Source organism: Schistocerca nitens, chromosome 8, assembly GCF_023898315.1.
Source record: "Schistocerca nitens isolate TAMUIC-IGC-003100 chromosome 8, iqSchNite1.1, whole genome shotgun sequence".
Classification (NCBI taxonomy): Eukaryota; Metazoa; Arthropoda; class Insecta; order Orthoptera; family Acrididae; genus Schistocerca; species Schistocerca nitens.
Genome location: NC_064621.1, coordinates 554109492 through 554133903, shown reverse-complemented (window position 1 = coordinate 554133903; position 24412 = coordinate 554109492). Strand labels below are relative to the sequence as shown.

Sequence of the window (24412 nt, the reverse complement as noted above, 5' to 3'; positions counted from 1 at the left end):
CCTCACCATTGATGGGGATGTTAAACTCTAAGCTTCATTTTTCACATTACCAGAAGGTGCTTTAAAGTGTTGTCCACAGTGTCAGTGGTTCAGTACCTGCCAACAACAGCAATCTCCTACAGTAGATTCCTCAACACTTTTTCTGCTGCTCTTCCTGGAAAACGGAAATATCAGATGGCAATGGGCACTTGAACACTATAACCAGTATTCTAGGTAGCATACACCAGCCTGACCGACAGAGATAGCCATAAATGCCTGTATTCCTTTCTATTTCCACTGATTCAGGGATAAAAAAAAATTGAAGAATTAAGTTTCTCCAATGAGACTGCAAATCTGTCCGAGATAGCAAAGGACCTCAACAATGAGTTGAATGGAATGAATAGTCTCTCGAAAACATGTTGTAAAATGGAATCAGTAAAAGTAAAACATGGGTAAAGGAATGTAGTCAAATTAAATCAGGCAATGCCATGGGAACTGGATTAGGAAGTGAGACACTAAGAGTTGTAGATGAATGTTGCTGTTTGAGGAGTAAAATGACTGTTGATATGAGAAGTAAACACAGCATAAAATGTAGAATGGCAACAGATAGAGAAGCTTTAAATATGTGAGTGTAGTGCCAACTACACTGTGAATTTCAGTGTTAGGAAGTTGCAGGTGGAAGTATTTATCTGGGGTATAGGATTAACTGGAAGTGAAAAGTGGACGATATAAGGAGGACAGAGACTAAGTGTTACATAAGAGTGCTGAAAATTAGATAGGATAACTAACGAAGTGGTGCAACATAAGGAAATCAAGTTGTGCAAGGGAAAAAAAACTTTGTCACAAATTGACTAAAAGAAAGGATTAGTTGATAGGATTCATCCTGAGCCACAAAAGAATAGTTTAAGTGGTGAGGGGGCAATGGTAAAAATCATATAGAGATATCAAGGTTTGAATACAGTAAACAAATTCTAACTCACGAGGTAGGGTTGCGATGTTCTACTTACCTGTTTTGTTGCAATCGGTTTTGAAAATTTTTGACAGCTCGTATCTCACTTAACTGAAATGAAATACTGAGGACTGATTTCGAGTAGGAGGGATTCAAATGATGTAAATTGGACACAAAAGTTTTTGAAAGATAGTTCATCCCAATATATTTTCATTTAATTATAGCTGGTGGTCAGTTCCAGTTTCACGATTCACAGTATATACAGGCAAATGGAAGAACATCTTCTTTGTAACCCCACATGGAAGGAGAAACACCTCACCATCAAGCAACAGCACAGATTTGGTTAACGTTAACAGTAGCTGAATAAATGACGATGAAATTATGATTGTCTCAGTGCACACTAAAGCATTTACGGTATTATTGCAAGCATACCTAACACTGTCCAATAAATGCAGTTTGCAGATCATTAGCATTTTTGGGGTTAATATTTACTAGCTCACTACAAGTTTTGAGACCCAAAAATATTTCACAATTTCATACCCTTTACAGACACTCGTGATGCACAATTCATATCAAGACGCAGAATTTCCACCTCAACTGAACTTTTGTTTACATGCCATGAATCGATCAGTGACTGGAAATGGTTGTGTTCTGCTGCTTGGAGACCTTTTTCAGCTGTTCGTGGAGATCATGTTCCCAAAGAGCCAAGGAATTTTTATGGATGATAATGCACAATGTCATCAGACTACAATCAGTTGCAATTGTTTTGAAGAACATTTTGAACAATTCAAGCCAATGATTTGGCCACCCAGATCACCCAACAAGTCTGTCCATGTAGACACATGTCAATCTTATCACTCAAACTTAGTTCTGCTGCCAGTCTCCTCTCAGTGATGCTAGAGGTTCCTACTGTCATTTTAGTGCATATTGTTGTGGAAGAAAATGGAACACTTGTGGCACTGGAATCACGAATTTTTTTCACAGAGTTTATAGAGCTGCACCAAAATTTTCCTTGTCTCTGGAAAGTAAAGTCGAAGAATTACAGCAACCGAGACAAGCAAAACCAGGCATAAGCCACTTTGGTTAATAAGTAGACAGATGTGGATTGTGAATTAAAATTGAGTTGGTCACCAAAAAGATTAAGTCATTTTGAACAGTTTACAGCAAAGAGACTGTGACAATAAAAGCATCCACGAGATCTGGAGCTGGAACGGTAGAAATTTATAAACCCTCTTTGTGATACCTAGACTTACTTTCCTTCTTGAATGACAAAGATCATTGTCAGACATAAAAAATTCTGGAAACGAATTAATTAATAAAAAAATCACTTAATTTTTGTGACCAGCAACCATTATTTATCGCATTCCTCAAACTAAATTATTAGGCAATTCGAGGTCCTTGTAGTTCCTGCCAGTCACTAAATCCTTAAAGTTGCATTGAGTGTCTCATGGGGGCCGATAGCCACCCTTATACCACTATCTTCTTTTTCAGTTTCTGGGGTCACTAGTGTTGACAGTTTACTGTATGTTTCTACGTCCCTAAGTAATTGAACAATCTTCGGGTTCCTGCTGTAGTTCTTGGAGAAAATTCACATGTGAGAGAAAATTCACATGGGAGAATATTCCTCTCTTCAATAATCAATCCTAGGACTATCATGAATGATGTGTACACTTCATTTTTTTCTTCACATAGCACAACCATTGTCACTAGCATTTCTTCCTCCATGACTATTTCAGAACGACCGAGCAAAAGTTTGAATAGTGTAGCTACATGATTTACGTCAGTCTTTGATGATCATACACAACTGATGACACAATATTATATGTAGACCAGGCTTAATACTTTACTACTGTTTGGTTTATGATAAATATTTCAAGGTAAGTAATTCACAGTAGTGCATGGAACATTATTATCTAAATTGAAGGGGGGGAATGGGGAGGGAAGGGAAAAGGGAAGGAATTGATGATGTCGGCTGCATCCAGGTTTTATTCGGAATCGGTGGCAACAAGTGAAAATTTGTGCCAGAGCGGGACTTGAACCCAGTACCTCTGCCTTCAAGACACAGTGTTATCGCAAATGCACAGACTATCTCAGCATGCTCCCTGGCCGACTCACATTCCCACCTATCGACAGTCCCTATCCGTGTCCTCCATGCTCACTAATTTTAGATTTCTGTTGTCCAAAACACCAGACACCATGCATTCATATATAAACAGAACATTACTATAACACGGTTTGTGGAATCCTCTATTTACATGTATGGTATCCCTCTTGAAATGAATCTCTTTATTTTAAATCTTAATTACTGACTGAGTTAATGAGTCATGGTGTTTAATTTATAAGAAGAAGAAGAAGAAATACAGTAATAAAACTCTATTGTCAAAGTTCAGAATCTTCCAGTCATTAAAGAAAATAAGAGATTGAAATTTTGGAGAGTCCGAAATTTTGATGTCAATTATTTCATAATTTAATTACTTTTAGAGACTTCCAAATAAGTTCTCAAAGAGTTGGGAGTGCCAGCTTCCAAATGAGTGGTAACAATAACTCGCTGCTGCTTCTTAGCTCACCAAGTTATTTCCGTTATATGATGTTGGCATAAGTTCCATTTGCTGCAGTTTTTAGTTCCTACGGCTTTCAGTCAAACAAATTGCATTATTGTAAGCAAGAACGTAAATATAAACAACTGAGATATAAGTTTACAAGAAATTTTGCATCAATAATAACTTGACATATTCCCGTACATATGATGTATTACGTCTGCACCTGCATCTGATATGGAATTAAAAAGCGGAAAAAGTGTTATTCTTGGAAGCAGAAACATAACAGGTGGATTATACTCCAACTTTTTACTTCTCAAGGTGCAACATTTATGCGGATATGAGAAGACTTGCACAGGACAGACTAGCAAGGAGTGCTGCATCCAGCAAGTGATCATGGTGATGCATGCAGCAACAAAATTGTACGTAATCGCTGACTTTTTGTGAGCTGTGTATTTGCAGAACTTTGTGGCACAGGTGAATGAAGAAGGTGTTGTCACTTGAATGTAACAGGTGAAACTTATACGTAATATTTATTCAAAAAGTAAATATTGATTTCATGTTACATATTCAAATTTGTAAATGACAATTTTCTGTCTATACCAAGTTAGGCAAAATGTGTTTTAAAAGATTCTATGAAATAAGGAATATTGCATTATTATGTCAAAAATGGATGATGCAAATCTGAGCTTTGTTCATAAGATGACCTTTGTTTCGAAATAATAGTGTGCAAGTATGTGTGAGGGCCGTTCAATTAGTAAAGCAACACACTTTATTTTTTTTCCAGTCAATTTCAGTTGAAAACAACATGGAACTTATTGTGGCACATCGTGAAATATTCCTGCTACAGCCCCTATAGGTTCATGAAGTTTCAATAGGTGGGACCACATCATCTTCAAAATGAGGTCTGTAACAGAGATGCATTACAAGGAGAGAGCTGTCATTGTGTTTCTTTTGGTAGAAAGGCAGAGCATCACAGATATTCATAGGAGCTTGCAGAATGTCTACAGAAACCTGATGGTGAACAAAAGCACGAGTCCTCAGGTACCGCATCTTTCAACATCACAACAAGGTCAGACAGACCTGTCCAATCTCCCACGTATCGGTTGGTGACGCACAGCTGTGACTCGTGCAATGTCGGAATGTACGGACGTTCTCATTCGAGGTGATCGATGGATCACAAACAAACATCTTGCTGCTCAACTGGACGTCTCTGTTGGTATTGCATGGATCAACTCTGCAGTGTATTGTGCTACCCTCAGGAAATTGAAGTAATGACTTCAGCATGTTTGTCACCACAAAAATTAAATGAGCTTCTTCTCCATGACAACGAAGAGGCTGTGTACCTGAGAGCAGCTCACAAAATTTCATTTGACTTTTCTTCCTCATCCCACCTACAGCATGGATATTACACCTTCTGAGTTTCATCTGCTTGGCCCAATACAGGATGCACTCTGCAGGAAGCGGGTGTCCACCAGTAGAGTGGTGCCATGCAGGCGCACAGACGCTCCCAGTAAGGGAGGGTAAAGCCATCACAATGAACATAGATAATATTGAAATATAGGGTTTTGTAGCCAAAAGACTGGGGAATTATATGGTGTGTTGTAATCCTGAATAAAAACAACCTGCCTTCAGAAAAAATGTTACTTATTGAATGCCCCTCGTACATGCCATGACTAATGAAAGTATGTGCCAAACTGGGTCTCAAATCTGTATCTGCTACTCTTTTTGTGCAGTCACCTTAACTACGAGGCTTGTTCATTTGTGATTTCCAAACACTACTACGAACATTGATAAAATCAAGATAATGGATCAATGAATGGACACCTGAGGGAAATATATTAGTTAGAAGTACACAATTCCAAAGAGTCACAGAATATATCTATCTGGGTCAACTGATAATCATGAAAGGAGATTTAAAACCAGAAATATTATGACAAATTAAATTGGGCTGGCAAGCTTATGGGAGGCACTCTTCAATTTTGAAATCTAAGATGTTGGTTGAGCTGAAGAATTCTATTTTTGACCAGTGTATATTGCCAGTAGTAACTTATGACTGTGAAGGATGGACATTAAATGAGTTCATTGTTAGGAAGCTAACAGTAGCCCAAACAGGAATGGAAAGAGGAAGAGACCAGTTGAAATAAGACAAACAATGAAGATCAGCAACATAATAGAAAGAGTGAATACATTGAAATGGCAGTGGGCTGGACGTGTTGCTCGGACAAAAGATGGTAGATGGTCTAAACATGACCTAGACTGATATAAAAAAAACCAAGATGACTTACCAAACGAAAGTGCTGGCAGGTCGATACACACACAAACAAACACAACACACACATGAAATTCTAGCTTTCGCAACCAACGGTTGCTTCGTCAGGAAAGAGGGAAGGAGATGGAAAGATGAAAGGATGTGAGTTTTAAGGGAGAGGGTAAGGAGTCATTCCAATCCCGGGAGCGGAAAGACTTACCCTGGGGGAAAAAAGGACAGGTATACACTCGCGCGCGCACACACACACACACACACATATCCATCCGCACATACACAGACACAAGCAGACATTTGTAAAGGCAAAGAGTTCGGGCAGAGATGTCAGTCGAGGCGGAAGTACAGAGGCAAAGATGTTGAAAGACAGGTGAGGTATGAGTGGCGGCAACTTGAAATTAGCGGAGGTTGAGGCCTGGCGGATAACGAGAGGAGAGGATATACTGAAGGGCAAGTTACCATCTCCGGAGTTCTGACAGGTTGATGTTAGTGGGAAGTATCCAGATAACCCGGACGGTGTAACACTGTGCCAAGATGTGCTGGCCGTGCACCAAGGCATGTTTAGCCACAGGGTGATCCTTATTACCAACAAACATTGTCTGCCTGAGTCCATTCCTGCGAATGGACAGTTTGTTACTGGTCATTCCCACATAGAAAGCTTCACAGTGTAGGCAGGTCAGTTGGTAAATCACGTGGGTGCTTTATCACGTGGGTGCTTTCACACGTGGCTCTGCCTTTGATCGTGTACACCTTCCGGGTTACAGGACTGGAGTAGGTGGTGGTGGGTAGATGCATGGGACAGGTTTTACACCGGGGGCGGTTACAAGGGTAGGAGCCAGAGGGTAGGGAAGGTGGTTTGAGGATTTCATAGGGATGAACTAAGAGGTTACGAAGGTTAGGTGGACGGCGGAAAGACACTCTTGGTGGAGTGGGGAGGATTTCATGAAGGATGAATCTCATTTCAGGGCAGGATTTGAGGAAGTCGTATCCCTGCTGGAGAGCCACATTCAGAGTCTGATCCAGTCCCGGAAAGTATCCTGTCACAAGTGGGGCACTTTTGTGGTTCTTCTGTGGGAGGTTCTGGGTTTGAGGGGATGAGGAAGTGGCTCTGGTTATTTGCTTCTGTACCAAGTCGGGAGGGTAGTTGCGGGATGCGAAAGCTGTTTTCAGGTTGTTGGTGTAATGGTTCAGGGATTCAGGACTGGAGCAGATTCGTTTGCCATGAAGACCTAGGCTGTAGGGAAGGGACCGTTTGATGTGGAATGGGTGGCAGCTGTCATAATGGAGGTACTGTTGCTTGTTGGTGGGTTTGATGTGGACGGACGTGTGAAGCTGGCCATTGGTCAGATGGAGGTCAACGTCAAGGAAAGTGGCATGGGATTTGGAGTAGGACCAGGTGAATCTGATGGAACCAAAGGAGTTGGGGATGGAGAGGAAATTGTGGAGTTCTTCTTCACTGTGAGTCCACATCATGAAGATGTCATCAATAAATCTGTACCAAACTTTGGGTTGGCAGGCCTGGGTAACCAAGAAGGCTTCCTCTAAGCGACCCATGAATAGGTTGGCGTACGAGGGGGCCATCCTGGTACCCATGGCTGTTCCCTTTAATTGTTGGTATGTCTGGCCTTCAAAAGTGAAGAAGTTGTGGGTCAGGATGAAGCTGGCTAAGGTAATGAGGAAAGAGGTTTTAGGTAGGGTGGCAGGTGATCGGCGTGAAAGGAAGTGCTCCATCGCAGCGAGGCCCTGGACGTGCAGAATATTTGTGTATAAGGAAGTGGCATCAATGGTTACAAGGATGGTTTCTGGGGGTAACAGATTGGGTAAGGATTCCAGGCGTTAGAAAAAGTGGTTGGTGTCTTTGATGAAGGATGGGAGACTGCATGTAATGGGTTGAAGGTGTTGATCTACGCAGGCAGAGATACGCTTTGTGGGGGCTTGGTAACCAGCTACAATGGGGCAGCCGGGATGATTGGGTTTATGTATTTTAGGAAGAAGGTAGAAGTTAGCGGTGTGGGGTGTCGGTGGGGTCAGGAGGTTGATGGAGTCAGGTGAAAGGTTTTGTAGGGGGCCTAAGGTTCTGAGGATTCCTTGAAGCTCCGCCTGGACATCAGGAATGGGATTACCTTGGCAAACTTTGTATGTGGTGTTGTCTGAAACCTGACGTAGTCCCTCAGCCACATACTCCTGACGATCAAGTACCACGGTCGTGGAACCCTTGTCCGCCGGAAGAATGACGATGGATCGGTCAGCCTTCAGATCACTGATAGCTTGGGCTTCAGCAGTGGTGATGTTGGGAGTAGGATTAAGGTTTTTTAAGAAGGATTGAGAGGCAAGGCTGGAAGTCAGAAATTCCTGGACGATTTGGAGAGGGTGATTTTGGGGAAGAGGAGGTGGGTCCCGCTGTGACGGAGGACGGAACTGTTCCAGGAAAGGTTCAATTTGGATAGTGTTTTGGGGAGTTGGATCATTAGGAGTAGGATTAGGATCATTTTTCTTCATGGCAAAGTGATATTTCCAGTAGAGAGTACGAGTGTAGGACAGAGCCACTTCCTCATCCCCTCAAACCCAGAATCTCCCACAGAAAAACCACAAAAGTGCCCCACTTGGACAGGATACTTTCCGGGACTGGATCAGACTCTGAATGTGGCTCTCCAGCAGGGATACAACTTCCTCAAATCCTGCCCTGAAATGAGATCCATCCTTCATGAAATCCTCCCCACTCCACCAAGAGTGTCTTTCCGCCGTCCACCTAACCTTCGTAACCTCTTAGTTCATCCCTATGAAATCCCCAAACCACCTTCCCTGCCCTCTGGCTCCTACCCTTGTAACTGCCCCCGGTGTAAAACCTGTCCCATGCATCCACCCACCACCACCTACTCCAGTCCTGTAACCCGGAAAGTGTACACGATCAAAGGCAGAGCCACGTGTGAAAGCACCCACGTGATTTACCAACTGACCTGCCTACACTGTGAAGCTTTCTATGTGGGAATGACCAGCAACAAACTGTCCATTCGCATGAATGGACTCAGGCAGACAGTGTTTGTTGGTAATGAGGATCACCCTGTGGCTAAACATGCCTTGGTGCACGGCCAGCACATCTTGGCACAGTGTTACACCGTCCGGGTTATCTGGATACTTCCCACTAACACCAACCTGTCAGAACTCCGGAGATGGGAACTTGCCCTTCAGTATATCCTCTCCTCTCGTTATCCGCCAGGCCTCAACCTCCGCTAATTTCAAGTTGCCGCCACTCATACCTCACCTGTCTTTCAACATCTTTGCCTCTGTACTTCCGCCTCGACTGACATCTCTGCCCGAACTCTTTGCCTTTACAAATGTCTGCTTGTGTCTGTGTATGTGCGGATGGATATGTGTGTGTGTGTGCGCGAGTGTATACCCGTCCTTTTTTCCCCCTAAGGTAAGTCTTTCCGCTCCCGGGATTGGAATGACTCCTTACCCTCTCCCTTAAAACCCACATCCTTTCGTCTTTCCCTCTCCTTCTCTCTTTCCTGATGAGGCAACAGTTTGTTGCGAAAGCTTGAATTTTGTGTGTATGTTTGTGTTTGTTTGTGTGTCTGTCGATCTGCCAGCACTTTCATTTGGTAAGTCACATCATCTTTGTTACGTCAGTGCATAGGTATGATTATAAAAAACCAAGTAGATTACATTTTATTAGTGATGTAATAGTATTATCTATGTGAAGTATAGTGGCTCATTCTTTTTTTAAGATCTGATGGTCTATGTGCTCAAGACTGATAGTCAATAAAAAGTTTCTGTTCAAGCAGAACCTATCATAGTGATGATTACATTCTTTAGACATACAATCATCTGTGTCATGTCCACAGTGGAGTTTCCACTGCTTATAGTTGAAGACCAGTTGTTGAACACAGGGCATCATTACACAATCTTGCAGAATGCATTTAATGTAAGGGTTACCAAAACACGGTCTGAAGAAAGCCACAACAATGTATGTGAAATTATGCATCAGCCGTCATCCTAATTGAAGGAAACTGTACCTGAGGATAGAAACTTACAAGCTCAGCCACAGTGAAATTTGAGGAGGATGTGTTCAATCACGTGAAAGTAAGTAACTTCGTCAGTAAGCTTAGTCAATTTGTCTGCCAGGGGGACACATCAAAGAGTGTGGAGAGTACTGGTGAAGCTGCAATTACATTCTTGAAATAAACAAACACCTGTATGGTTTTGACTCTATAAAAAGTCACCGATATGACATTTGTTGCTGGACACAGATCTCCCTCCTACACTTTTCTATGCACTACTGTCCTCCGTAATACACATCCTTGTCTGATTGGTATTAGATGCAATGATATAAAGAAATTTACTTTTATATGCATCATTTCATTTCAGTTTCCCACAGAGCTTAGTACAATCTGTGATGTGATTAATTCAGCAGTGTTCTCAACAGTGTCACTTTGTTGTCAGTCTTGTACTTTCTTATCTTATGTGTTTGGTTCCGGCCTGTCAGTGGCTTTACACTGTTTCAACCCTTCAGAAACTTCAATTTCTTTATTTTTTATTAGTACAGTGTTAAACAGTGCTACTATTAATCTTACAGGAACAGTAATAAGAATTAAAAATTTAACATTATCGTCAGTGAGTTTATTAAAAACTGACAAAAAAAGGTGAAGTCCCCAGAAAGGGAGGAGGAAACACAACGAAACTTCACGGGCTGAGAGGATACATGGTGTTATTTCAGTGATTACAAAACTGAGGTAAATTTACATTAAAATTAGCAGAATTAACCCACTTATCAAGATGACATGCACCTCCTCTGGCCGTATGCATCGCTTGGCAAGTATGTCAAAGCTGTCGTATCGTCTCCCTAGATAAGCTGGCCCACAATATTTTTTAATGGGTCCTTGATATCATGAATACTGGCACTGGGATGGAGTTGACATCCAAATTGGTCCCACAAGTGTTCTATTGGGAACAGATCTGGAGATCTTGCTGGCAACGGAAGTACTTCAACAACACAAAGGCAGTCAGTTCATAGAGACACGTGCCGTGTATGGACAAGCATTGTCCTGTTGTAAACTGTCACATGAGGATGCAGATGTCCATGACATACTGTAGTGGTTTAACAGTTCCCTCAGTCACTACCACCTATAACTTGGTCATACACAGTGGATACCCACACTATGATCTCAGGAGTAACATAGCTGCATCTCACCAAAACATAGGAAGAATGGGACCTCTCTCTACACCACTGCTATACTCACTGGTGATCATCACCTGGGATAATGCAGAATCGTGACTTATCACTAAACACACCATTATGCCATTCATCAGTAGTCCATGCTTCCCACTGCAAATAGGATTTTAGGCTCGGGATAATAATTCCATACTCTGGAGATGCTAGTCTTTGGCCAATGGTAAGGGATACCAGAAGGCTGCAAGAAATGCATTACTTGTTCTCAAATGGCATGTGCAGCTCTGAAGGGGTTCCAGTATGCTTGGTGCATAATATGGCAATCCATCCGTGTAGTTGACAGGAATCTTGATGAGTATGCCTGCCCTCACATTCTCATGCGGTCCAACAATGTGCCACTGTCTCTTCCAAATGTCCCACAAATTTGGATATTGCACAATCTGATCAAATGAAGACCCACAATGAGATCCCTTTCAAATTTGATCAGGAGTTGATAATGCTGTCTCGTACGAGTACACAGCATCTCCGTGCCCTTCACAGTGACCACTCCACATCTGACATTCTTCACGTCCCTTATATACCCAATAAGACTTGGTTTCGGCATTAAACATGAATAACAGTAAGGTCCACTGGTGGCTGTTCTACCAGTCACAAAGAATTGCTGCTCTAATCCACCAACGGTTTCATGTGTATGAAGCTATATTGGTACTGACCATGTCTCCTGGGTGCTTTACTTTTTTTTGCTAGGTGTGTGTGTGTGTGTGTGTGTCTTCATATTTTGGGATCAAACATAACAAATATGCGGTGTAACCAGGATGGGTGTAGGCAGGATGTTTTTATGGTGCATATAAAGATTTCTAAAAAATTATAATCCAGAATTGTGGGCCTTACTTACCTACAGTAGGTGAAATATTTAGTACTACCAGTAGACACTATGCTAGTTTTACTAATTATTAGGAAGGGAGAGAGAGAAATTTGGAAAAGTTAAAAGCATGGGTAGATCGTTCAGTCTCAAGAATGACAGGGACTCACCTGTTATCAAGCTTCCTGTTGTGTTTGACAAGTTAGGTCAGAGTTCAGGTGCAATAAAAAGTTGTGTAGGCCTAGGAAGAGAGAGAGAGAGAGAGAGAGAGAGAGAGAGAGAGAGAGAGAGTGTGTGTGTGTGTGTGTGTGTGTGTGTGTGTGTGTGTGTGTGTGTGTGTGCGCGCGCGCGTGTGTGTGCACTTTCTGTGTGTGGCTTTAACAATCAGAAAATTGCAATGTGTCACTTTCTACAACAGAATAAAGGCACAGCACTATTACAGAAATTTAGATTCTCAAATAACAAATTTTCGTGTTAGTATTAAAGGTATTTTCATTAGATTTATGTAGGGTGCATTAAGACAATAAATAGTTCCAGACACCTAGTAGAAATAAATACACAATGTTATTAAAAGTTTACAGAATCTTACAACAGTTCTTGAGTTAACTTTTAAATACAAGAGAACACTTCATACATTCAGTATTTGTTTCCCCGGGTAGCTCAAAGAAAAGAAATGTCCAACTGTGTAACAAATGGCTCTCTCTATGATAGGTCAAAAAAATAAAGCCTCCTCCATTTGCAAAATTTAAAAGGTTATAGATACCACTTAAATGCAAACAGCTGAAGTAATTTTCTTCAGTTAAGCTTCTGTAGGAAAGCACAGCACAGCCCAGCACTGCCTGCTGAACTATTTTAGCAATTGACATGACAGTTTTACATAATTATACTTTCTTCTTTTAAAGCATTATCAAGCTATACAGAGAAGGAGGGGAAGTGACTGGAAGTTAAAGTGAAAAGCAAGCACTTACACTATTTGGAAGAGTAATCTACAAAGTTAGCTCCATAACAGAACTTTATACACTAGAATCAAAATCCCAAGACTGAACAATGGAAATTTTCATTACTAATATAAAACACACAATGTAACAACACAAATGTATGTGTTATTATCACTTAGTGCTTCCTTCAGTTGATTAGAAGAACATAAGGATTAGGAACCACTAATATGAACACAAATTTTGAGGAAGGGCCATACAAAATTAGTTCTGCTGAGATCCAGAATATGATTCAAATAATTTAGTCCTAATGTGCTAAGACACTTAGTTCTGGCACTTTTCTGTTAACTTCCCTGGGATTAGTTGTTATGTAGATCTGAGCAACAATTAGAAGGACAGCAACTTTTTGTTAATGCGGTAATAGTAGCTGGAATGTTTTACAGATAAATAAAGTAAATGATTTTTGAGCAATAATTTTTGTTAATATTACAATTGATGGAAATTAAAAGGATGAGGAATCGAGCAAGTGCCACTAAAGAGGGAATTCATGAGGGCCAGAAAGTAATCTCTGTAGCATGGGAAGCAACAGGGGGGGGGGGGGGGGGGACAGAACAGTTACTACACTGACTCGTGCAGCAAATGAGTGGGCTCAGAGCTGCAATAGAGAGAAAGCTCCATTGCTTCTTGTTGGCCTGCAGTAGATGTTCAGGTGAGCACTGTAATTGAAAATCACAGTCAATGTAAAATCCATTCCATAAAATGGTTTTCAGTAGGAAAAAAAACAAAAACTTTTTGACATTCATAATGAGGAATGTGCTGCATATGGATAGAATGTCATGAATGAAGATGATTAAGAATGGAAGGATGAGTACTCATAATGGTAATAGACTTGGCAGTTCATATGTACCCAGCAATGAACTGGTTTTAAATGTTGAAGTAATTCATGAGAATAGTGCCTCACAATTATCTCACCTTTCAGATAACTTTACACATGTTTCTCAGTGCTTTGCCAAAGACCATGACTAAACAGCTGAGGTACATAAACTGCTGTGCTTAATGGTTCCAAAACTCCTTTCCAAGAGCCACAAAACTCAGTGTGTAACTGCTTGTTTTAAACTTCTTTTTTGGTAACAATACTTGAGGAGAAAACCTACCAGACACAATCGTGATCTGTAATGAGACAGGTATGTGGAGACAAAACAGCAGTCAAAGCTGTGAGATCATACCACCACAACAACATGCTGACTCTGTCAGCTACACCGATTTTCACTACCACTCTTTTGGGACACTAAAGGAATATTGTTGGTGGCTTTTATAGAATGTAGAATGATAAGCAATTCTGAAGTGTACTGTTAACCATTAAGATAACTAAGATTCAAAATAAAGTGTGGTCTCTCTACCACTGTTCTGGCTCAACAATTCTAGGTCATGCTTGTTGTCTGGTAAATAAGATTTGTTGTGCCAGTTGAAATGGCAAGTTTTTGAGCGTTCACCCTAAAGTGAAAATTGGGCACCATGAAACTTCCACCTTTCCACACACAAGAAAACTGGCTTGGCTGCCAATCCTTTGACAGTGCTGAACTTGAAGATGCTGCCATGGGTTGGCTGCAACTGCAGGCAGCAGGATCTTATGCAGAGGGAATTACTGAATTCATTAGGAGAGTTGGTAATTGCTTAAATCTGAATGGTGTTTTTGTAGGGAACTAAATGAGAGGTATAGTTTCAAGACATTTATAGTAAATTTGTTTTAAGTATTGCAACATTTTATTTACAGCCTAGCAGAGTTTACTTTCTGAATAGCCCTCAGTGATGTCTGTTCATCCCTTCACAGTTTAGTTAAACATGTATGTATTAACATTCAGCATCAGTTACCTCATTTAAAGCATGTGAAAGCACATATATTCAAGAGGTTTTGATTTGATTATAAGTTTTTTGAGGAACATAATTGTGATGCTGAAGTTTTTCTAAATGGCACTACTTTGTGTCATAAGCACTTAAGTAATTTATGCCAAAGTGAGGACCTAAACTTCCACTTAAAATTGCTACTAGTAATGACTGTATACTTGCAGCATCTGTTACATCATCAGTAACTGCCATATCTGAGATGCTACATGCATCATGTACATTCTAGACAACTACATTTGTTCCTGTTAATAGCATGCTATCGTGCTAGGAGCTACTAACAATTCATCATAAAAAGGATATGGAGAAATGGCATCTCAATAGATAATATTGACTGCATGGAGCATTCCATTCTGACTTTTTATGTGCTTTCCTCAGAATATTTATCTTTGGAGAATGTAAATCTGCTAGAAAAATTTTACTGTTATACTTGTCTATTTACTGATTTTCGTTAATAAAAAAGTGTACAAGGCAGTATATGCTTTGGCACTTCTGACAAAATCTTCCAGCTTCACAGTTAAGGAAATTTCTTACATATGCCACATCAGATAATTTTCCAATGTGATTCAAAAGTTCCCAGCAGTTATTTAGTATTGAAATCCAATTGATATCTGACATATCATGAAGTTTTATAATTGCATAGAAATAATGACACTATAATATGGGTCACGGAATATAAAGGTACACAAACTATATCATCACAAAAGCTCTCAATACTGTGGCCACCTGATAACTGAAACACAAAAATACAAACTTTTTTTTCTTTCACACTACTGCTTAATTCAGTTCTGTGAAACACAGTATTGTTAAGAGATCAGCCAATATATCTGCACTCCACTTTACTCTGATCTTTTAACAACAGCAGTGTAAAACATATCACAGTCTAGGAATATAAAATAAAGACAGGATGAAATGGTAAACTAGGGGAAGTATCCAATCTTATGCATGCAGTTCTTAGTTCTAATAACAATAAAACTGCACTAAATCATTATCCCCTAAATATCGGGATTCAGGTATAGCCTGACAAATGTTTTTAAACAAATGGGTCTATTTACACAAAAAAGATTACTAGATATATGCTCTATGCCTATCACTCAGCATTTACAATATAAATAAAGTCTTCATCAACAAATAAGCACTCCTAAAACACTGTTGACATTAAACATAGCTATTAATCTAACAACACTACTAGACAACCTCTGCTTACAGAGATGCAACCAATCACAACTTTTACAAAAAGTCCTCTCATCTTAAACAGGCAATAAGCACACAACATTTTCACATAGAATTTGTATAAAATGACATTTTTTCTCACAATCAGTGCCGTATTATAACCATCCAACAGTTATATCAGTATTGAAAGATATTCAATATCACAAGAACAACACATGGCAGTACATTTTTCAAATGAACACTTACTCTGGGCATTTTAATATTTTTGTTTCAGTATACAATACAGTCTGCACTACAGTTAGACAAACTGCAATGGAAGTCCAAGAATGTTCCTGCTGCCATGAGCAGTTTACAATCGATATTTTTGATGGACACACACCAAACCATGATGCATAAAAAGGAAGTTTTGAGTTCCGTGATCTTATATAAAAAGGAAATTGCAATACTTCTGATCAAAATATGGACGAAGAACAGTCAGCTACAACTTTTTATAAAGTGTGCTGCACCTACGACATAGGAACACAGTGGAATACTGTTGCAGAAAAGACTACATGCTACATTTATTCTGCAGGAACTAAAATGATGTAGAAAGAGACAATAAAACCTAATCTTACTTCAGAAATTAACTGGTTTTATCATGTGAATGTTACATTGAGCACCTGAACAAATGTGCACATATGAAATATTTCAAGCTTTGATAAACAATCTAACTACCTCTTACTGTACACAGCAGTTCACATTATATTAAGCAGTGACCTTAAACTTTAAAATGTTTGATGTACTGAAATATGGCAATTTCAAACAGAATATTACATGAGAAGTGATAGAGGTTTTCTTTTACACACCTGCTTTACAAATTTCTCTCTCTCTCTCTCTCTCATCTACAAGGCCAAAAATATACATTCTTGTTTTAACAGCTACTCTGGACAAAAAGTTCTTACTTTACATTATTATGCTGTTAAAATGAATTTTTTCATTCATTTATGATGGGAAAAAGTCTATAAATTCCAAAACTGAAAAACCACATTCTGAGCTATAGAAGAAATTAAAAAATCACCTTTCCAGTTTTTGTGTAAGTACAGTGCCTAAACTATGTTCATGACACTCAGCAAAATCTACTGCTAGGCACACAACAATATTAAGTACAAGATGATGTGAATATTTTCAACCAAGTTACACAACCGTATCTTGTTAACAGTGAATGTTTAGGAAAGCACATTTCTGAGTAGCAGCAATATGCTTGTGACTATGCAGTCAGATTTTTTTTTTCTTTTTTTCATTTACTCAAAATTCCAGTGTTTAGGACATTACAAAGGGCAGTAAATTTCCAAATGAAGAAAGAGATAAAGCAAAGTTTCTTTGTTGATTAGTTAAAAATTACCTGGTCCCTAAAAGTTTCTAACAGAAAACTGATTAACTGTGAATTGTCATTAACAAATTATTATGCAGCAGAGCATACATTTATAATCTGTTGACAAGTAATTTGTTTCTTTTTAATTGTGTAAGACATATTCTTCTAAGGCCACAAAATTTATTTTTGTGCACCAGAAATTCAGAACTACAACACCAGGAATGTCACGTATTCTATTCCACTGAAGATTCCCTGCTTAAATAAATTAATCTATTGGTAATTACCTAACTAAAGATACTTCCAAGTTGCAATTGGAGAAACAGCTATGAACTATTTTCAGTCCAATAGTGATACATTTCTAAGTCTTTTCAATAAAACCTCAACACATGAGGAAGCGTTGTGTAATGGTACCTTATATATCAAGACAATAAAAAAACCTTACAATTTCTCAGCGAACACATACATACACATTTACAAATGCACATGTTCACACACACACACACACACACACACACACACACACACACACACACATTCTAATGTTTAGACAGCAGATATAAAATTATTTCTAATTCAGAGGATATAACATATCCAACATATCACATGCAACCTCATATATAAATACCCAATTATGGAACTTCTTGGCAAACACACACATCTCAGAAATTAATTTCTAACAATTTAATAAAATATTACAACAGCTTACCAAAAAATAATTGCAGTAGTAAAAAATCTTCCTAACATTTTAACACGAGGCTTTCCTAATAAATTACCCACACTGCTATTCCAGGACATTGTGCGTACAAGATCTTGATAAAAGTAGCAGAGGAAAGCACTAAAAACATACACTGTCCAAGCAAATGGCAGCAGTATTCACCCTCACAGCCAGAGTTCTAAATTCACATACAATCCACCCACTGCTGGTTACAGAGTATGGCACAACGACAACAGCTAAAATGATTCCTTCCATTAATCTAGTGCTCGCAGCAAAATTCATTTGAGTAATATCAAGATACAGAGACTAGGGTCATTAGGAATAAATACAATTTATGAATCAGGAATCACAACAACAGTTTCCAGACTGGGTACCATCACACACAAAACTACAGTCAAGAATATGTGCAGCCAGGCGGAAGATCAATCACCTGGTTAAACATGTGGTATCATTAACTTCAATGTTCAGCCGTAACAGTGTCTTCCGAGTCACTTATGATGCATTTAAAATATTACAATTACCACTGCACAAAAAAACACTTCTTCAGAGTGATACACACATGGAGTATACCTCCAAATATAATGAACCAGTGTACGACATGAGATCAAAGAGACGAGATGGACAGATAAGTTATTAGATAATGTCCGCCAACAGAAGATGTACCTCCACTGAGACATTGGCCGCAGTACGACAGCCGATGGCCTGAGCCTCACTAACAGCGCCCATTTGCTGCCACTACTTAGCAGTCCGACGGCTTGCTTGGATGGCACGGCACAGTTCGGCCCAAGGGTGGCCGTAGGATGTGCAGAATATGCATGCTGGGCTCGGAGTGGGCACAGGTACGGATGCAGGCGTGGACACAGAATCCGGGAGCGGCGGCGGTGGGGCGGCCGGAGGGGAGGGTGCCGGGGGCAGTCAGTCAGCCATGACACCCTGTGAGACGCTCACCAGCTGCTCCTTCAGTGACCGGAATGACGGGCGGTCCTCCGGCGCATGGCACCAGCACTTGCGCATCACCTGCGAACAGAGGGCATAAGTATAGAATGTAAAAAAAAAAAAAATTCTCTTAACATATCAGATATACCAGCATCAAATGCTTGACTACTGTTTCCATTTGTACACAGCATATTAACATGTATGTATTTTTGGAGTAAAGGAGACCACTCACCAAAAAGCAGAAGTGCTGATAGTGTACAACAGAAATGCTTATCAAACGTCTGATGCTGGCATGTTTGAATTTCTTTATTGTATAACTCCAACCTGTTTACATTTACCTGAAAGATTTTGACTCCCAGACATGAAGATGATCATTATATTTTATCAAAACTAGCTGTCAGTCATTTATGTCATGCAACAGAGACTGTAAAAGTAACTCCCCCAACGAAATGTCATCAAACACACAACAATTTTCTCAAATGGATATACCTTTTTATACAGAAAAACTGTTTTGACATCCCAGCACATGTTTACACACCTGATACACCTCTTTGTAACACGCCTTTGGTCGCTCCAGTACAATGCCCCTTTGCACCCTTTCAACGACTTCAGTGTTCTTGAGACGCCCGTAAGGCATTTTGCCACATGTGAACACTTCCCACATCAAGACTCCTGTTAAACAACAAGATTATGCTTCATGAAACACTGGAAACTCCAGGTTGGAATATCAACAATATCAGGAAAAGATAGATTGCTACTCACTGTAAAAGTGACATGCTGAATTGCAGACAAGCACAATGAAAAGCATCTTTTCACTGTGCTTATCCGCAACCCAATGTGTAATCTTTACAATGAATAGCAATCTACGATCATGCTTCACCTTTTATACTAAACACACCTACAAAATATTAATTCAATTTCACACAATAACAAAACTTATTCCCTTGAGCTTGGGGACAAAAAATTAATGGTATTTTTCACAAGACTTAAAAGCTTCTAATTACACTCTTTACTTGGCGCATGAGAAACATTGTTCTGACATGTTCTTTAGAAGCACACAAAAATACGTTCCTCTCAAAATACGAAATCATTTGAGCATCCTAGAAACCGAAACAAAAACAAAAAAATCATTGATACTCAAGGTGTGGGAGGAAAGAAATAAATGGTGTTACAAGGAATTGGTAAAAAAATTATTTTTCAACCTGCAGAAAAAAGTTAGAACCATAAACTGTTCTTAGGTCAGTCTCAAGATGTACAAATTCATTCAGCACATTTTTATAATGAAAATGTCTTCCAAGGCAAAAATAAGATACTGCCATAGGTTTGAAATAATTTTGCCTTTGTAAGAAAAAAAGTTGTCCATTGAGTGTGTGTTGTGACAAATCTCTCAGAAAATTGAAGCCAAAAATAATTAAGAAAATGAAATTAATTTTGATAACATACACCACACCACTACGTAGAATTCCTCCCCTTCAAAAGATTCCGTGTGTGGATTCATGAAGTGCTAGCCACAGAATTTTTTAGAAAAGCTACCTTCCTTCCCCCCCCCCCCCCCCCCCCCCCCATGAACCACGGACCTTGCCGTTGGTGGGGAGGCTTGCGTGCCTCAGCGATACAGATAGCCGTACCGTAGGTACAACCACAACGGAGGGGTATCTGTTGAGAGGCCAGACAAAAGTGTGGTTCCTGAAGAGGGGCAGCAGCCTTTTCAGTAGTTGCAAGGGCAACAGTCTGGATGATTGACTGATCTGGCCTTGTAACAATAACCAAAACGGCCTTGCTGTGCTGGTACTGCGAACGGCTGAAAGCAAGGGGAAACTACGGCCGTAATTTTTCCCGAGGGCATGCAGCTTTACTGTATGATTAAATGATGATGGCGTCCTCTTGGGTAAAATATTCCGGAGGTAAAATAGTCCCCCATTCGGATCTCCGGGCGGGGACTACTCAAGAGGATGTCGTTATCAGGAGAAAGAAAACTGGCGTTCTACGGATCGGAGCGTGGAATGTCAGGTCCCTTAATCGGGCAGGTAGGTTAGAAAATTTGAAAAGGGAAATGGATAGGTTAAAGTTAGATATAGTGGGAATTAGTGAAGTTCGGTGGCAGGAGGAACAAGACTTCTGGTCAGGTGACTACAGGGTTATAAACACAAAGTCAAATAGGGGTAATGCAGGAGTAGGTTTAATAATGAATAGGAAAATAGGAAGGCGGGTAAGCTACTACAAACAGCTTAGTGAACGCATTATTGTGGCCAAGATAGATACGAAGCCCACACCTACTACAGTAGTACAAGTTTATATGCCAACTAGCTCTGCAGATGACGAAAAAATTGAAGAAATGTATGATGAAATAAAAGAAATTATTCAGATAGTGAAGGGAGACGAAAATTTAATAGTCATGGGTGACTGGAATTCGAGTGTAGGAAAAGGGAGAGAAGTAAACGTAGTAGGTGAATATGGATTGGGGCTAAGAATTGAAAGAGGAAGCCACCTGGTAGAATTCTGCACAGAGCACAACTTAATCATAGCTAACACTTGGTTTAAGAATCATGATAGAAGGTTGTATACATGGAAGAACCCTGGAGATACTAAAAGGTATCAGATAGATTATATAATGGTAAGGCAGAGATTTAGGAACCAGGTTTTAAATTATAAGACATTTCCAGGGGCAGATGTGAACTCTGACCACAATCTATTGGTTATGACCTGTAGATTAAAACTGAAGAAACTGCAAAAAGGTGGGAATTTAAGGAGATGGGGCCTGGATAAACTGAAAGAACCAGAGGTTGTACAGAGTTTCGGGGAGAGCATAAGGGAACAATTGACAGGAATGGGGGAAAGAAATACAGTAGAAGAAGAATGGGTAGCTTTGAGGGATGAAGTAGTGAAGGCAGCAGAGGATCAAGTAGGTAAAAAGACGAGGGGTAGTAGAAATCCTTGGGTAACAGAAGAAATATTGAATTTAATTGATGAAAGGAGAAAATATAAAAATGCAGTAAATGAAGCAGGCAAAAAGGAATACAAACGTCTCAAAAATGAGATTGACAGGAAGTGCAAAATGGCTAAGCAGGGATGGCTAGAGGACAAATGTAAGGATGTAGAGGCTTATCTCACTAGGGGTAAGATAGATACTGCCTACAGGAAAATTAAAGAGACCTTTGGAGATAAGAGAACCACTTCTATGAACATCAAGAGCTCAGATGGAAACCCAGTTCCAAGCAAAGAAGGGAAAGCAGAAAGGTGGAAGGAGTATACAGAGGGTCTATACAAGGGCGATGTACTTGAGGACAATATTATGGAAATGGAAGAGGATGTAGATGAAGATGAAATGGGAGATACGATGCTGCGTGAAGAGTTTGACAGAGCACTGAAAGACCTGAGTCGAAACAAGGCCCCCGGAGTAGACAACATTCCACTGGAACTACTGACGGCCTTGGGAGAGCCAGTCCTGACAAAACTCTACCATCTGGTGAGCAAGATGTATGAAACAGGCGAAATACCCTCAGACTTCAAGAAGAATATAATATTTCCGATTAAGGAAAGGCAAACCTACGTTTCTACCATTTGTATATTTAGAGAAAGCTTTTGACAATGTTGACTGGAATACTCTCTTTCAAATTCTAAAGGTGGCTGGGGTACAATACAGGGAGCGAAAGGCTATTTACAATTTGTACAGAAACCAGATGGCAGTTATAAGAGTCGAGGGACATGAAAGGGAAGCAGTGATTGGGAAGGGAGTAAGACAGGGTTGTAGCCTCTCCCCGATGTTATTCAATCTGTATATTGAGCAAGCAGTAAAGGAAACAAAAGAAAAATTCGGAATAGGTATTAAAATCCATGGAGAAGAAATAAAAACCTTGAGGTTCGCCGATGACATTGTAATTCTGTCAGAGACAGCTAAGGACTTGGAAGAGCAGTTGAACGGAATGGATGGTGTCTTGAAGGGAGGATATAAGATGAACATCAACAAAAGCAAAACGAGGATAATGGAATGTACTCGAATTAAGTCGGGTGATGTTGAGGGTATTAGATTAGGAAATGAGACACTTAAAGTAGTAAAGGAGTTTTGCTATTTGGGGAGCAAAATAACTGATGATGGTAGAAGTAGAGAGGATATAAAATGTAGACTGGCAATGGCAAGGAAAGCGTTTCTGAAGAAGAGAAATTTGTTAACATCAAATATAGATTTAAGTGTCAGGAAGTAATTTCTGAAAGTATTTGTATGGAGTGTAGCCATGTATGGAAGTGAAACATGGACGGTAAATAGTTTGGACAAGAAGAGAATAGAAGCTTTCGAAATGTGGTGCTACAGAAGAATGCTGAAGATTAGATGGGTAGATCACATAACTAATGAGGAGGTACTGAATAGGATTGGGGAGAAGAGGAGTTTGTGGCACAACTTGACCAGAAGAAGGGATCGGTTGGTAGGACATGTTCTTAGGCATCAAGGGATCACCAATTTAGTATTGGAGGGCAGCGTGGAGGGTAAAAATCGTAGGGGGAGACTAGGAGATGAATACACTAAGCAGATTCAGAAGGATGTAGGTTGCAGTAGGTACTGGGAGATGAAGAAGCTTGCACAGGATAGAGTAGCATGGAGAGCTGCATCAAACCAGTCTCAGGACTGAAGACCACAACAACAACAACAACCTTCCTTTCCTCGATGTGTTGGTCAGGATGTAGGGTGACCATACATTGGAACATGCCGTTATTAGAAAGTCAACTTACATCGATTTGTTTTCACAGGCTGACAGCTGTCACCAAGGCTCAGCATGAAGGAGTACTTTATACCTTGGTTCATATGGACCATGCCAGCCCAGACTGTGAAAGCATGTCAGCTGAGGCAGCCTACCTCAGAGTCACCTTCCATCACACTGATTATAGTGAAAATAGCAGAGGGAAACATTCCACGTGGGAAAAATATATCTAAAAACGAAGATGATGTAACTTACCAAACGAAAGTGTTGGTATGTTGATAGACACACAAACAAATACAAACACACACACAAAATTCGAGCTTTCGCAACCTAACGTTGCTTCATCAGGAAAGAAGGAAGGAGAGGGAAAGACGAAAGGATATGGGTTTTAAGGGAGAGGGTAAGGAGTAATTCCAATCCCGGGAGCGGAAAGACTTACCTTAGGGGGAGAAAAGGACAGGTATACACTCGCACACACACACATATCCATCCGCACATATACAGACACAAGCAGACATATCAATATGTCTGCTTGTGTGTGTGTGTGTGTGTGTGTGTGTGTGTGTGTGTGTGTGTGTGTGTGTGTGTGTGTGTGAGCGCGCGCGCGAGTGTTTACTGAGCTTTCACATGTCACTTGACATGGCAGGAAATTTTATTGAGGGAATCTTGTTCGTGGCTTTTATAGAATGTGGAAGGATGATTAATCTGTTAGATGTTAAGCGAACTGTGAAGAGCCATCTCTCCACTAATAACTATGCTCAGCCTCAAGCTGCCTGTCACACAATATTTGCATTAATTCAAATGGTACACTTTCAAACATCCATCCTATGATCCAGAAATGACTCCAAGTTTCACTTCTCCACACACATGTCAAAACACTTTGACTCCGATGAGAGCTTGAAGAAGCTGTCATAGTCTGGATGCTATCTCAGGTGGTAGAGAG

At 40.1% G+C, this 24412-nt stretch overlaps 1 protein-coding gene across 1 annotated transcript in view; it reads right to left on the bottom strand.

Annotated features, from left to right (window-relative positions):
• Positions 1 to 16632: 16632 nt before the first annotated feature.
• LOC126198922 (tyrosine-protein kinase Btk29A) overlaps positions 16633 to 24412 on the bottom strand; it is a 285072-nt gene continuing 277292 nt past the window's right edge. Inside the window, exons 11-12 of the mRNA XM_049935555.1 lie at positions 19314 to 19447; positions 16633 to 18856 (exon numbers count right to left, since the gene is read on the bottom strand). Of these exons, the coding sequence (XP_049791512.1) occupies positions 18755 to 18856; positions 19314 to 19447 (236 nt within the window). The 3' untranslated portion in view covers positions 16633 to 18754. The remainder of the gene's footprint in view (positions 18857 to 19313; positions 19448 to 24412) is intronic.